At 43.4% G+C, this 14,781-nt stretch overlaps 1 protein-coding gene across 13 annotated transcripts in view; it reads right to left on the reverse strand.

The window, feature by feature from the left end:
• Positions 1–14,781, reverse strand: part of ST7 (suppression of tumorigenicity 7) — a 150,691-nt gene that overhangs the window by 38,155 nt on the left and 97,755 nt on the right. For all 13 annotated transcript variants that reach the window (XM_053254194.1, XM_053254190.1, XM_053254191.1 and 10 more), the window contains 5 exons: positions 13,965–14,019; positions 13,159–13,274; positions 9,458–9,533; positions 8,256–8,410; positions 1,741–1,838 (listed from right to left, as the gene is read on the reverse strand). In XM_053254194.1, coding sequence (XP_053110169.1) covers positions 1,741–1,838; positions 8,256–8,410; positions 9,458–9,533; positions 13,159–13,274; positions 13,965–14,019 — 500 coding nt within the window. The remainder of the gene's footprint in view (positions 1–1,740; positions 1,839–8,255; positions 8,411–9,457; positions 9,534–13,158; positions 13,275–13,964; positions 14,020–14,781) is intronic.

Raw genomic sequence — 14,781 nt, forward strand, 5'->3', positions numbered from 1 at the left:
TTTGTACTGTGGTACATGTATGTTTCACTTGTGTGGCAGTGCGTGCTGTTTCACCCATGGGGAATCAAACCACCCCATTTATTCCCCATGGGAAGTGCCTAAGGACACCATAGCAGGTTCGGAGGTAGGGCATGATGGGTGCTACCTACCACCCAACCCTAACTTAGAGTTGACCTACTGACCCAGTAAAGTATGTCTAGGCTTTTGCTAGCAAAGTAAGGGACCTGCAGATTACAGACCACATGATAAGGTTTCCTTGCTCCTGTCTTCTCAGTGCAGGGAGGGCCAAACTGGTTTATCTTGTCTTGGGCCCCTCTAGACAGGAAGAGTCCCATAGAAACTGCTGAGTGCAAATGTTCAGCCAATAGAATTTTTCAGCAAACAGCAGATTTCAGCCAATCTATGTGATTGGCTGAAATAACAATGGCATAAAGTGAACTTGAGCAGGGCTGGCCCCTCGGATATCCCTTCAGATACAACTGATTGGTCAGCTTTCTACTGTGAGGGCTGGACCATGCACACAGAGACCAATTGGCAAATCCAAACTGGCTCTACCAACTTCAAACTTCACCAGCTGCCACTGTAGGTACCACACATGTACCCATAAAAGTACACTAATTGCACTTGTATAGTTATAAGAACACACTGGCAGCAAGAATTAGAGCTGGTCTTGTGGTAGCAAGCATGACTTGTCCCCTAGCTAAGCAGCATCTGCCCTGGCTGCATATGAATGGGAGACTAGAAGTGTGAGCACTGTAAGATATTCCCCTCAGGGGATGGGGCCACTCTAGGAAGAGCAGAAGGTTTCAAGTTCCCTCCCTGGCATCTCCAAGATAGGGCTGAGAGAGATTCCTGCCTGCAACCTTGGAGAAGCTGCTGCCAGTCTGAGTAGACAATACTGAGCTAGATGGACCGATGGTCTGACTCAGTATATGGCAGCTTCCTATGTTGCTATGTAACTAAGAGCAGCAGAGAATAGTATTAAGGCAATGAGGATGAGCTCATAGGCGATGCTGATATCTCAGCCAGCTGGAGAGGCTTAGCAAGCTGGTTATGGCCCATGGAAACTCCCCTCCATTCTAGCTGAGGAACAATACTCTGCTTATGATCCCAAGTTAAAGTCTACTGTGTGCCATTATACAATATTATACAATTATTAAGTAGCATCCTCCATCTTGCCTACCTCCTTCCCAATCAAAGAGATTGCATTAGTTTTGATGTTCCTTTTAAAATAAAGATAGCACCTGTTCAGATAGTATTTCCTCCCTCACGTCACATATATTGAGATCAGCAGTGATCCTTGAATTCACATTCATCCTTTCCTATTCCACTCACTGCACATAAAAGGCAACTGCCAAACCAAGAGATCTGGTAGTTATTTGAATGCAAGGTCTCCCTGCTTCTGGATACTGAACCCATTAAAGAAAGCAGGTTCAATATCCAGGGTAAGTGAAATCCCATGTTCAAATAATGGTGGGATCTCCCAATTCAGATGTTATTTCTAACATGCAGCAAGGGAATGGGAATAAGTGGACAGAAAGCATGTGCGTAAGGATGCCACCTAGCATGCATAGTGACAAGTAATGTCCAAAATGGCTCACAAAAAGAAACTAGATTAAGCACTATAGTGACTATCATTCTTGTCTGTGTGATGCTTAATCTGCAGGCAAAATGAGCATCCTTTCTATGCTTTCTACTTTTCATGGTAATAGACAAATATTAACACAAATCCAAACTCACATCTCTCATCATTTTCACAGCTTCCCTGGTCCTCCCCAGCTTTCTTGCACACATAGCCAGCCTCCTTTTAATGTAGACTAATACATTAGTGTCCCGTCCTGGGGAGAGAGAGAAAGAGAGAAAGAAAAAGGAGAGAGAGAGAAAGGAGGAGGGGGAAAAGGTTTTAAGAGGTTGAGCGTTTGCAGAAATAGACAGAACAAAAGGTCCATTTAACATCTCCAAGGTGTAATGTACAGTCTTTTCAAAGAACTCTTACTGCTGAATACCAGACACTGGGAAGAATATAATAAAAAAAGAGACTGACTTCTGCTTTTAGTTACAAAGATCTAGAGATGGAGCCCATCTGTCTCTGTTTAGTCAATATGTGTATTTAAGGGTTTTTTAGCTTCATGTCTACAACACAGAGTACTATCAATAAATCTAATCACTGATATAAGTTCATTCTTATGAACCCGCATGCATGCTAAAATACAGTGAACTGCCACATGTATTCATCTCAGCAGGCATTTATTCTGCCCCACTCCTTCCCACTTTTGTGAATTTTAGTAACAGCACAAATGGAATACTGCTGTTGTGTCTTTCTGTGTGGTTTATGTAACATTTGGTTATTGCCAATTTCCTGCAATTTGCTTACATTTTGATTCTGAAAAGCAGTTGGCTTCTCATAGGCTGGAGATGCATTTAGTTAAATTGTTAGGGCAATCATCCCTCCAGAATGCTCCTGTTTACAGTCACTTGACACCTTTAAACAGGCAACTTGCACGGCAGGCTTGGGAACAACATACGAATTTCCTGTGTGAACTTGCAAACTGTGCAGTGCATGGTAGCTTCTTGTAGGCATCATCACACCCAAAAGACACATTTTGCACCCCACTGACAGTTTGGATTTAAAAGTGTTTGCAGAGGCATGTAAAAAGCCTGATTATGTATATGTTTGTGTCTACATATGGCTGGCTTGCAATAGGCAGGGATCCAACATGCACAACAGATTTCCTACAGCTATCAGGCACTGAAGGCAATGAGAACTGGCCCTTGTGAAGAATGAAATGTGGAATACGAACTTAGTGTGAAATGAGAAGGCAGTTAATAACACCTTGGTTTTAATGGACAAGATCAATCAATACAAAGTTACAAGGACAACTTGTACAGAGTTAAATAACAACTTATTGTAAGCAGCTTGCACTATACTATAAGCAGTTGGAGCGAACTGGTGGTATTTCTTTTTATTGTGGGTCTTATAGCCATAAATAGAGAAACTGGCTGACATCCTGACTAAAGTACTCAATAGAAGTCCCATTGAAATTAACAGGACAATTTAGTCATGGCTAAGTTCTATTATTTTCAGTGGGGCTTCTATTGAGTAGTAGCCACCTAATGGCGCAGCGGGAAATGACTTGACTAGCAAGCCAGAGGCTGACAGTTCGAATCCCTGCTGGTATGTTTCCCAGACTATGGGAAATACCTATATCAGGCAGCAGTGATATAGGAAGATGCTGAAAGGCATCATTTCATACTGGCAATGGTAAACCCCTCCTATATTCTACCAAAGACAACCACAGGGCTCTGCGGTCATCAGGAGTCAACACTGACTCAACAGCACAACTTTACTTTCTATTGAGTAACTTAGTCAAGTCAAGATGCCAGCCATTATTGTTTATCAGGTCCTGTAGATACAGTTACGTAACACGAGCATTGTATAAATTCTTGTTTATAAATGGTTAATAAATGCCGTTGGCTGTATAAATGTTTGTTTATAACTGTTTATAACTGGTGGTTCAAGGCTCTTCAATAAACTCTCCTATCCTGGTACATTTCCAGTCCTGAGTAAATTGTACTGAATGGTCAGATGTGTTAACAATGAAGCACACACTAATTTGTTTTCACACAAAAAATCAAGAGATCTCTCTCACTGGAAATGTTAAAAAACAACAACAAAATATTCAACAAATGAATAGGTTCAAATGGGAGGAGTCAATCAATGAAATGATACATGAAATAAAATATTTAGTGGCAGAGATAACATATAATACACTAGCCTATTTAAAAAGTTTATAAGTGAAACACACAGGGGTTGCAAGGTATCGTCTCTTTCCAGCCTCGCTATTTGTCTTTAGCCTGCCTAGAGCCTGGAAGTTGGGGATCATGGGGAACTGTGGAGAAACCATGAAAATGCTGGTGCATGGGTTGGGCTAGGAAACGTTGGCAGGGGTGTGTGTGTGTGTGTGTGTGTGTGTGTGTGTGTGTGTGTGTCAGATGCACCCTGGAGCACTGAGTGTTGCCTCACTCTGGAATGTACCAAAAGATGGGTCCCTTTTGAAAGTCCCTTTCTTACTTACCTACTATAAGATGCAAACTACACAGACCATAGAAGCAGAAATCCTGATCACCAAGAATTTCATATTGTTATATACACTGCACTTTTCTTTCACATTATAACTGTCGAACTGCTTGTGACAGTTATCCTCAATCACAGATAGATAGAAACAAATTCCACATATGACAGGGTGGAGCATCATCTAGCATTATTCACTAAAGAATGTATCAATAATGTTTTACTTCTTTCAGTCTTTGAGAATTGGGCATCATATTCTTTTGTAAAATGCTATATGTCCTCTTTAAAACAATCCTGGACTTAACAGGAAATGTGCATGGTTAATAATCTATAAAATCACTCTATCAAGACAACACAGCTGCTCCACATTAACTACATGGATCCTACACACCCATTAAAGATTTGCAGACTACAGTCATCACATTTTCAAGTCCCTCCTAATAAGAACAAGATGTATGCTGAAAGTATTCAGAGTACATACAAATTATCCTAAAGCTGTGATTAGTCTTTTCAGACAGATTAAGCAACGGTTTGAGAGGTCTTACTTTTGAAGAGAAAATAAACAAGGCAGGAGAGGAAATTCCTTCAGTTGCATTCAAGACTAAGTAACCATTTATCTCTAGATTGATTCCTTCATATTTAATAAAGGACTCATTAGCCACATCTGTTTTCAACATTGTTATATACCATATAATTAAATGGGTTTGTCTTCTAGGCTAGGTTTCTTTAAGAGTAACAGTGACTCAAAGTACGGTCAAGTATAGTCATCCATCATGAAGTAAAGGAAAGCCTTTTAAGTTCACAATCCAACATATTCGAAAAGGCCCTCATTTATAAAATTTGGGTCTTGAGTCATTGAATTTTTTCTCTTTTCCTACATAAATAGAAGAAATCCAAGTGTATTAATACTTGTCTTCCACACCCACACCGTCCTCATGCTGCCGGCCCACCTCTTTATTTGGTCAGGAAACCATTTGAGGGAATAGACAGACTCATAGGGCTGGAAGGAGGGCAAAGGCCATCAAGTCTGGACCGCTCTCCTTAGACAAGTTCCTCCACCTATCACTATCCTTTGCATCCTTTACAGTTACACCAACACAATCCAGATCTCAAAGTATCGCAAGCAGACAAGCAACAAGGCTCTTGTCCCATTCAAGTAACTTCAATTATGACAGCTTAGAGCTGCTGCAGTAAATTTGGCAACCTGTGACAAGACTGTCATATCTGACAGTAATACCCTTCTACAGTCTACTCTGTGTATACAAAACTGTTGGAAAGCTGTAATGATATAAACAAGCTCTCACCTAGCCTGAAATCACTTCTGTATTGGAAATCTGTGACATGTAAAGAGGCTCTCAGACAACTCCCAACCAAAACTGGTGTACTCAGATTTCCAACTCACTCAACTCTTATGCCCCCTCTTCTGTCACACCATTAAACTTTCTGTCTGAGATAACTGGATCTGCAGAGATAAAGGATCATACTTGTTAGCAATCCCAGTGGGATTCCAACCCATATTCTGTGAAACATGAACCTCCTGTGTATAGACACATTGCTAATGGCTTGCATTTATCCCATACTCTTGGGCTCTGCCCCTAGCTCACCTGCACATGTGCATTCTTAGAAACACTTACCGGAATGCTTAGGGATGGGGATGTGCAAATAATCACATTATGGAAAGAACCATTTCTGGGCATGGAGCAACATCATATCTTATGCTGGGGTGTGTTCACGAAACCCTTTTAACCACAATATTGAGTGGAAAAACTATTCCAAAAATAGCTGCATAAATTGGTCCCTAGTTTCCATCTAGCAAGTTAAATATGCCAAATTATTTTAATGAATTATGTTCTTAATTATGCCATTATTCTAGTTAACTTTTTATACCTGAATTCTGATTTGAATTCTTCTTGAACACAAGTGGCCACTATTAGACCTCACAGACGCCATTCCTTAATTGTACTTATACTTCCCAATTCTTCTTAGAAATCCCAAGAATAAATGCACCCAATAATTGCACTCTCCTCAGAAACAGCTGCCTTATCGTTATTCTCAACACTTGAATGATTTTTCTTCTTCATTTGTTTCTGGCTATTTCCCTCCAAGTCATTTACATTACTCTCTATACAACTGAATTTCAATCAGAGTCTGCACTAAAAGAAAAAGAAAAATTCTGTGCCAGGGTATCCACATTCTGCACCAATAAAAGCTGAATTCTGAAGCCCATGTAAATTATTTATTTATATACCACCTGATATCTAAGCAGTATGTACATCCAGGCGGTGTACACAATCCAAATTACAATAAAAAACAAACACAAAAAAAACCCGATCACAGAATAAAAACAATTTAAAACAATTCACAGAGTGAAACAATCTATTATATTAATTCTCCTAGACGTGCCTCTGTGGGGATGTGTCCCAGCAACCCAGCGGATTGGCTGGGCGGTGGAGGCGCCGGATTGGCTGGTTGGCCGCGTAGGGAAGTGGCCGTTTGGGGAGGAAAAGGAAGGAAGGAAAGCGGCAAATGGAGAGGAGAACTGAACGGACTGGGGAAGAAGGGAGGGGAGAGAAAGCGGGGGAGCCTGGCTGGGCAGAGACAAACAGTTGGCCGCTTCGGAAGATGCTCTCTAGAGGGAGGGCTGCAGGAAGGAGCTGGCTGAACGCTTGGCGGCCCGACACCAGGGACTGGAGGAAGGAGGATGCGGCAACGGCCAGCAGGGAAAACACAAGCAGGCTAAAAAGCGGAGGCGGGGGGGGGGGGAGCACGAATGAGAGGGAGAGGAAAAGAGAGAGAAAGAGCTGGAAACAGAGGAGGGAGCAAGCTGGGGCAGAAGGATTGCAGGGGAGGGGACTGAGGCAGAAGGCTTGGGGGGAGGGGAGTAGGAGAATTGGCCGGCCCACGCTGGTGGGCCTAGCCTGGCGACCGGTGGTGGCCGCAGACTCTAGCGACTGAGAGAGGCAGGTGGCGGGGGAGACAGAGCGAGTGAGAGAGGTGTGCGGGGGAGGGAGACAGAGCGAGCGAGAGAGGCGCGTGGGGGGGAGACAGAGAGAGCGAGAGAGGCGCGCGGGGGGAACAACAGCGCGAGCAAGAGAGCTGTGGGAGGACCAGCCAAACAAATTCTCCCAACTATCCCCAAAAAGGAAGTAAACTACCGCACAGATGCTCTGTGCGGGTTCAGCTAGTTAAAATAATTTCACAGGATTAAAACAATTAAACAGTTTAAAACTAATTTTAATGAAAAGCCTGAGAAAACAAGTGTGTCTTAGGGGGCTTTTTAAAAGAAATCAGAGATGGAGAAGCTCTAGTTTTGATAGCGAGTGCATTCAAAAGATCTGGGGCAGCAACAGAGAAGGCCTGGTCCTGAGTCACCATCAAACGAGCCCACGGCAACTATAACCAGACCTATCCAGATGATCTTAATAGGCGGCAGGGTTCATGACAAAGAAGGCGGTTTCTGAAATACCCTGGACCTAAGCCTTTCAGGGCTTTATCAGTAATGACCAGCACTTTGTATTTCACTTGGAAACATATCGGCAGCCAATGCAATTCTTTCAGAATCTGTGTTATATGGACCCTTCGGGTTGTACCAGAGACTAACCTGGCTGCCGCATTCTGTACCAGTTGTAGTTTCCAAACTATGTACAAAGGCAGCCCCACATAGAGTGCATTACAGTAGTCAAACTACTGTAGATCACCAGCATATGGACTACCATTTTAAGGTCATTTACCTCCAGACATGGGCATAGCTGATGTATCAGCCGAAGCGGATTAAAAGCTGTTTAAAAAGCTGATTAAAATTACACAAAGTTGCTTGTTTTGCATAATTTATTCTGCAGTACTGTTCTGCAAAATTTATGTTCTGCATAATATGCTGCTCATGGGAGAAAACAAAGAGCTATGCAGGCATCTCCCATACACTTTCAACCATATCTTCCCAATGTTAAGGGTCAGAAACTTGCTTTTTTAGGGAAAACAGTTCTGAGATACACAAGAAACATAATTCTGTACCCCCGTTCCACATTCTGTGTTGTTTCTGTGCTCTCAGCATAGTATGATCGCAGCACATACTCTGGATATAAACAGTTACACAGAATGAAATGCTCAAGATTTTCCTGGGCACAACTTTTACTAGCAAACTTCACAAATCTGAGAGCTATTAGTCACACACAGAAAGACTTACTGTGTTGGGCTTCATACTGGGAGCCATGATGCTGCAGCTGTTGGCTACGTCTGTAACAGCCTTCGCCAGCCTTCAGAGCCTGTTTAAACAGTTTTTCTGCTTCCACAATAGTTGTTGCTTCCTCTTCTGCCAAGAGAATATAAGCAGTGGCACACCTATCAGTGAGATAAACAACAAAAGCAATAATCAATAAAGGAACTAGAAAAGGGAAAGGCATTTGCTAAGATATAACAGATGAACATGTGAGTTTTGCCTGCCTTATTGGAATATGAAATGTGCATGCCCTGATCCAGCAACCAGCTGTGTGCATGGAGGCTCTCCAAAGTATAAGATGAACTCTCAAACATACTAAACCTAACCTGTTTACTTACATGAAGGAGAACAGTTCTGCACTTGCAAAGCAGTGCATGTGTGCAGCTGCCTAATCACTGAAGCAAATGAAACAGTTTGCAGACATACAGTAGGAGTTTAAAAAAAACAACAACCCCAAAGGAGTGTAGCTTAGGCTACAGATCAGGGCAACAGGCAGCAGTCAAGAACTCTGTATAAACATGGGCCTTGAAGCATGCACTGTTTCAGTCTGAACAAGGATCTAGATCTGTTCATTATGTCCCCATGGACAGATCTTATTGTGGGCTCCTGTGCAGAAAGGTGAGCTAAACCTGTAATAAAGAAGGGCGTGGTCCACACAGCCTGCTGTCTCCTGACACCACTGCAACTAGTCCAGCACAGAAATGCCAAGCATAATTAGGACTCAGGATATGGTATATCCCAGCAACCATGTGGTATCGGCTGCAGTTGCTGTGAGTGATCAGGTTACTTGCAGTAGCTCCTGGCCAGAATCTATATGTCTTTGGTGCCCTCTTCATTCAATGACTGAGCACACAACACTGGCAGGCCCTGCAGTGTGGCTGGAATGCCAGACCCCAGTAAGCAATCTGGGAGCCACTGTCCAGAAACAGAGTGCAGGAGGGAGGGCATGTCAGTGTGGGTGGGTTCCAAAGTCCTTGTGCCACAAATAATACTGCCATCTGGCCCCTTCCCTCTGAGATGGTGAGCCCCTTGGGACAGAACGATTAAACATAAAAGATGCAGTAAGCCACGCTGTAGGCATACTAGGTCAATATCAGCTCTTTCACTCTGTACCTGGCTCTCCCCTGATAAGGATTCGTATATTTTCAAGGACCTGTAAGTACACTTACTCATTTAACTCTAAAGCTTCATGGGCTGCAGAAATTCTGGCCTGGGGGTTTCTCTCTCTCCACGCTTTCTGCATTACTGTTGGACAAAATATTTTAGAATTAGAGGTGTGCTTTGACATGACATCATTGCAGTCTAGCCTAGACGATGATGAGGCATTTTGCAATCATTTGGCTCCTTCAGTCCAAAAAGATATTCAGGCTCAAGGTCAAGGTCAGTGTGCTTTGCATTGGATTCCCCCACTCATGGAAAGTGACTCCCCTTCCCCTGCAGCTCCTCCTCTCTCATACCATGGCATTCCCATAGGTCCCTCAAATCTCAGGAGAGGCCTTTTGAGGGTACAGGAGACTCCTGCAGGGAGGAGAGGCAGGGAAGTTCCCTTTTGGGAACTTCCATATATAATAGAATCCAACTCCTTGTCTCCAGTTCTCAGATTTCCTCTTTTTATAGTAGAATCCTAAACATGTTTACTCAGAAGTAAGTTCTGTTCAGTTACCTTGAACTCACTCCGATAAGGGGGCACAGATTGCAGCCTTATTGTGTTCAGAGAAGGATGTGCAAACAGCTATCCAGGTCAATGCTGACAGTGGTTGTTAGAAGAAACGAGAGTAGAATGCACTCAACATTGTCCACTCCAAGAGCAACTTCGAAACACAAGATAAAATGCTGGTGCTTTAACCCTCTTAGAGTATGTCTATAGCAATACCTTTTCCTGTCATTTTGGGATGTCCCTGTTCTTTTCTTATTTGTTTTCAATCAAATGAGTTTTAAAAGATTAATCAATCAATTTTATTCATATATTTTATGTGACAAAACGGAATAGTTTTGAAGAAAAACAGAAGCGGACACATTGCACACCGTTATGAGCGCATCGCAATGTAATGTTTGTGCAATTCCACAAGACTTCTGTTGCACTAAATGCAAGAATTGCACAAATGCAGTTGCACATCTAACAGCCATTGGAAATAATGGCCATCAGTTGCACAGTTTCAATTGCACAACTCTTGCATTTAGCTCAGCAGTGCTCACGTGCATCTGTGTGAAACTTATGTTGCAACATGCACAAAACACTGAGTACTATGTCAACCAGCATACAATATTTTAGATGGAGTGTGTATACACATACCACCTTTTTTAAAAGTTATCTGTAATTTATTAAGATTTATAACAAAAAATAATAGAAATGAAGAATTATAAAAAAAAAAATCATAAAGTTTTGAAAAACAGATATAGAAGAAAAGAGGCTTCTAATAATTAAATCACGTCCCTATTGGCATTGTCTTGGACCTCTGTGGATTTATTGAATATCCAGTTTTGAGTTTTCCATCCAATCAAAAAAGAAGAAAAGGAAAGAGATAAAAGCTCCAACTAGCTCAGACTGGCATTTTCGCTTCACAGCCATCCAGTGAAGTAGGTTGCGCTGGGAGATAATTATTTGCCTTGAACCTGGTTTTTCCACATTCAGACACAACGCTCTAACCACTGCATCACATTGGCTCTAGCATTTGGCTCCCCTGGGCCCCTTCACTCACAGCCTCAGGATCATGGGAGGTGCTTCTGCACATGAATGATGTAACTAGATGGATGGGACTGATCACATGGTCTTTCCAATGCAGTTGGCACCTGGACAAGAGGGGCAGTGCCAATCAGGTGGGAAGGATTCATGTGACTGCATCATCCACACACAACATACAGCTGTACAGGACTGCACCATGCAAAAAAGCAGCTCTCATCCTGCTGTGACTGTGTGTGTGAAGGGGGCTGAATACAATAGCCAACATGGTGCAGTGGTTAGAGGATATTGGACTTGGCTGTGGGAAACCCAGATCCAAATCCCTGATCAAATAATTCTCTCCCAGCCTAATCTACTTCACTGGATGGCAGTGTGTGAAGGGAACCTTTGTTCCTCTTTGTTTCAGAGCTGCTTTTCCTGGCAGCTGCCTCTGCAGCCTCTTTCTCTCCTGGCAAAGGGGTAGAAAGAGCTCGTGCCAAGACTGAGGGCAGCCTTAGCGCGCCACTGTGTTTCTCAGATTGTGGAAGCACAGAGGCTGCGCTAAGGCTGTTGCCAGTGTGATCTCTATCTGAATCCATCACTTACTGCCAGGAAAGAAACACCTGAGAAAGCCCTCCAGCACACAGCCATGAAAAACCTACATAAACAGCTTCAAAGAGTGCAACCCGAAAAAGAGTTATAAGGAGATGGCAATAACTGGACAGAAGGGACTGGAGACACGCTGCATTTATCAGCAATTATAAGAGCATATGAAAGTGATGAATGCCACCAACCAATGTTCCCTTTAATAGGGATCCCCAGATGTTGTTGACTACAATTTCCAGCATCCCCAGCTGCAATGGACTTTGGCTAGAGATGATGGGTATAGTTGTAGTCAACAGTATCTGGGAATCTCGATTACAGGGAACGCTGCTACCAACACTACAAATTGCAAGAAGCTGCAGTTTAGACAATTGCTGCAAGCAAAGAGTTGAGACACGAGCAAAGGCAAGAGCTGGGTAATCTGAAACACTTTCCCCCTAATTTCTTAATATAGTTTTGGTTATTTCTGCTAATCAGAGTTGGCTCAAAGTTTCAGGAGACCCTCAGCAAACTGTCTGTCATGAACCAGGACCTATCATCATACCAGGTGGGGTCAGACTGTGAGAGCTCTGAGGATGAGGCTCCTGGTCTCCAGGAGATACTGCACAACCTGGCCTTCTAGGCACCTTCTGGTATCTGGACCTAGACTGTATCTGGACGTAGTGGTGAAAGCACTGAGGATGAGGGAAACAAAGAGGCACTGGATCCAAAAGAGCCACCACTCGCCCCTCGCCCTGAGGACACACCCTTGCCACCATCCTCTGATTTGGAAGAGGACTTTGACCCTCCTCCAGAGACTGAAGAATCGCCCAAACTCCATAGGAATCTGTGACTAAGAAACAGGGCTCAGCCCTTTCACCAGCCATTGTCTCTTGGAGTACATGACTTGTCCCCTTAGCTAAGCTGGGTCCACCCTGGTTACATTTGAATGGGAGACTACATGTGAGTACTGTAAGATATTCCCCTTAGGGGATGGAGCCTCTCTGGGAAGAGCAGAAGGTTCCAAGTTCTTTCCCTGGCATCTCCAAGATAGGGCTGAGAGAGATTCCTGCCTGCAACCTTGGAGAAGCTAGTGCCAGTCTGGGTACACAATACTGAGCAAGATGGACCAATGGTCCGACTCAGTATATGGCAGCTTCCTAGGTTCCTATGAGCTCAGTCTGCTGCAGTAAGCAGTTGCTGAAGCAACATTGTTGCAAAGGCTCCCTGTCTGTTGTAGCTTCTCTTGATTTCTGGTTCCTGATTTTTGTCTTCCCCTGATTACGCTCTTCACTCGCTTCTGGGAACTGATCTGTATTGACTCCCAGCCTTCGACCTCCTGCTCTGTTGACAATGCCTGACGTCTCCTCCCAAGTGATTCCTCAGACCAAAGATCCTTGTCCCGTGCGGAACACGAAACTGTCCTCCATGGACTCTCTCCTATTGGGGGCAGGTCTCAAGAGTCATTCCATCATCACCACCACTCAAAGACTATGGGCACAGTTTCAGAGATCAGTGGTGGGCTCTTCTGAGGGCTCTTGGTCCTCTGCAGCTGCCCAACCATGCTAATTCCTGAGACCAGCCCTACCTCCAATTCAGGTTTCCAAGCACACTAAGCAGGAATCTTACTTGCATCTGCAGGCCTTAAATGGTCTGTATCACATGTAAAGAATGTTTGATGATCCTGTGCTGAGAGATTCATATCATAGTATGTCAAAGGTTCTCTTCCTGTCACCCATGTATACCTGCAGAGGCACCAAAGATAGACAGTTTGGTTAGATAAATACAGTACAGGAGAGAAGACATAATGGGATATCTATAAATTCTCTCCAGGCTTCTCTCAAAGTTCTCCGAGGTCTACATTTACCCCCTTCTTTCCATCTGATAGATCAAACTTCACCAGTTAGGCACCACTGCACATTTATTGTACTAAAAATGGGATCTTTCAGAACGGCTTTTAGTTGTGCTAGGCTGGAATGGGGGAGGTGCCGGGTTATTAGGTTTGGCCGATGCATTTTGGAAACAATTCTATAAATTAAGAACAAGAAAAACTTTAAAAGGAAAGGTGGTTTTAAAGGGATCTTGAGCATTTCCTGGTTGCACCACACCTCAGCCCTTATCTTGGTCCATGTTTCTGGTGCACCCATTCTCAATAAGCTCCTGAATACAACTCTACCATTTTCAGCAGAAACTCGTTTTGGTTTGGGAAAGGAAGCCCCAATCACTGCTGAGAGCTCCATGTAAATATCTTCCTGTGGTTACTTGAATACTTGATCCAGAGTGAGGAAGTTACTATATGGAATTTATATATTAAATGAAACATTGCTTATATAAGATTGTAAGTGCTTGAGATCAACAGCAGCAATGTAAGAGTGCTAGAAAGTACTTTCTAAATGAGCCACTGTGTTTTAGTAATAATTCTTCAGAGCACTTACCGGTTATATTCGGCTCCTCTAAATAGATTTAGTGGATTTCGCCAGACTTTGCATTCTGTCACAATGGAGAAAGAAAAAAACACCTTAATGAATCGCTTTCTAATTATCATTTAATGCTAATGTTTATTAGGAAACAAAATTACCATCAGATGAGTCATCCCAGGTGCACTCCAAGCACCAAAAGTGGGTGGAGGGAACCAGAGGAATAAATGTTTGTTCATTGTGATAAGGGGCACATGGGAGGGCCTCTGATTGGCACCGAGTGTTCTCTATGTGCTATGGCTGCCTTGTTCTGTCCTAGGAGTCAAAGAATTATGTGTGTACAGATGAGCAAATGAAGTTACATCATTTTGAATCAAATCATTCTCTACTCAAATGGAAGTAGCCCTCCAAAGTTTCAGGCACAAGTCTTTCCCAGCTTGGCTCTTTTGATTTCCTTTAACTGAAAATGCCAGCAACTGAACCTGGAATCTACTGCATGCAAAATATGTGCTTTACCAATGAGCTATAGCCTCTGACACCATGCATGTATATATCAATATCAATAACAATAACTAGCTGGCTTGGGCGCAGAGCATTTGTGGTTCTAGTTCTTCCTCATTCTGCTGCTGCTTTCTCTCCCCACTCCTAGCCACTTTCTCTCTCCTCCCCCACCGCCGTTGCCACTTTTTCTCCTCTCCTGTCGCCGCCACCACATTCTCTCCCCGCCCACCCTCCTGCCATTTGCTGGCCTATCCATTGGCCTTATGTTCCCTGCTGCCGTCGCTTTCCTCCCCCTCTCCCCTCACTCGCAAACTCTCACAGGAGCTGCCACACA

Source organism: Hemicordylus capensis, chromosome 5, assembly GCF_027244095.1.
Source record: "Hemicordylus capensis ecotype Gifberg chromosome 5, rHemCap1.1.pri, whole genome shotgun sequence".
NCBI lineage: Eukaryota > Metazoa > Chordata > Lepidosauria > Squamata > Cordylidae > Hemicordylus > Hemicordylus capensis.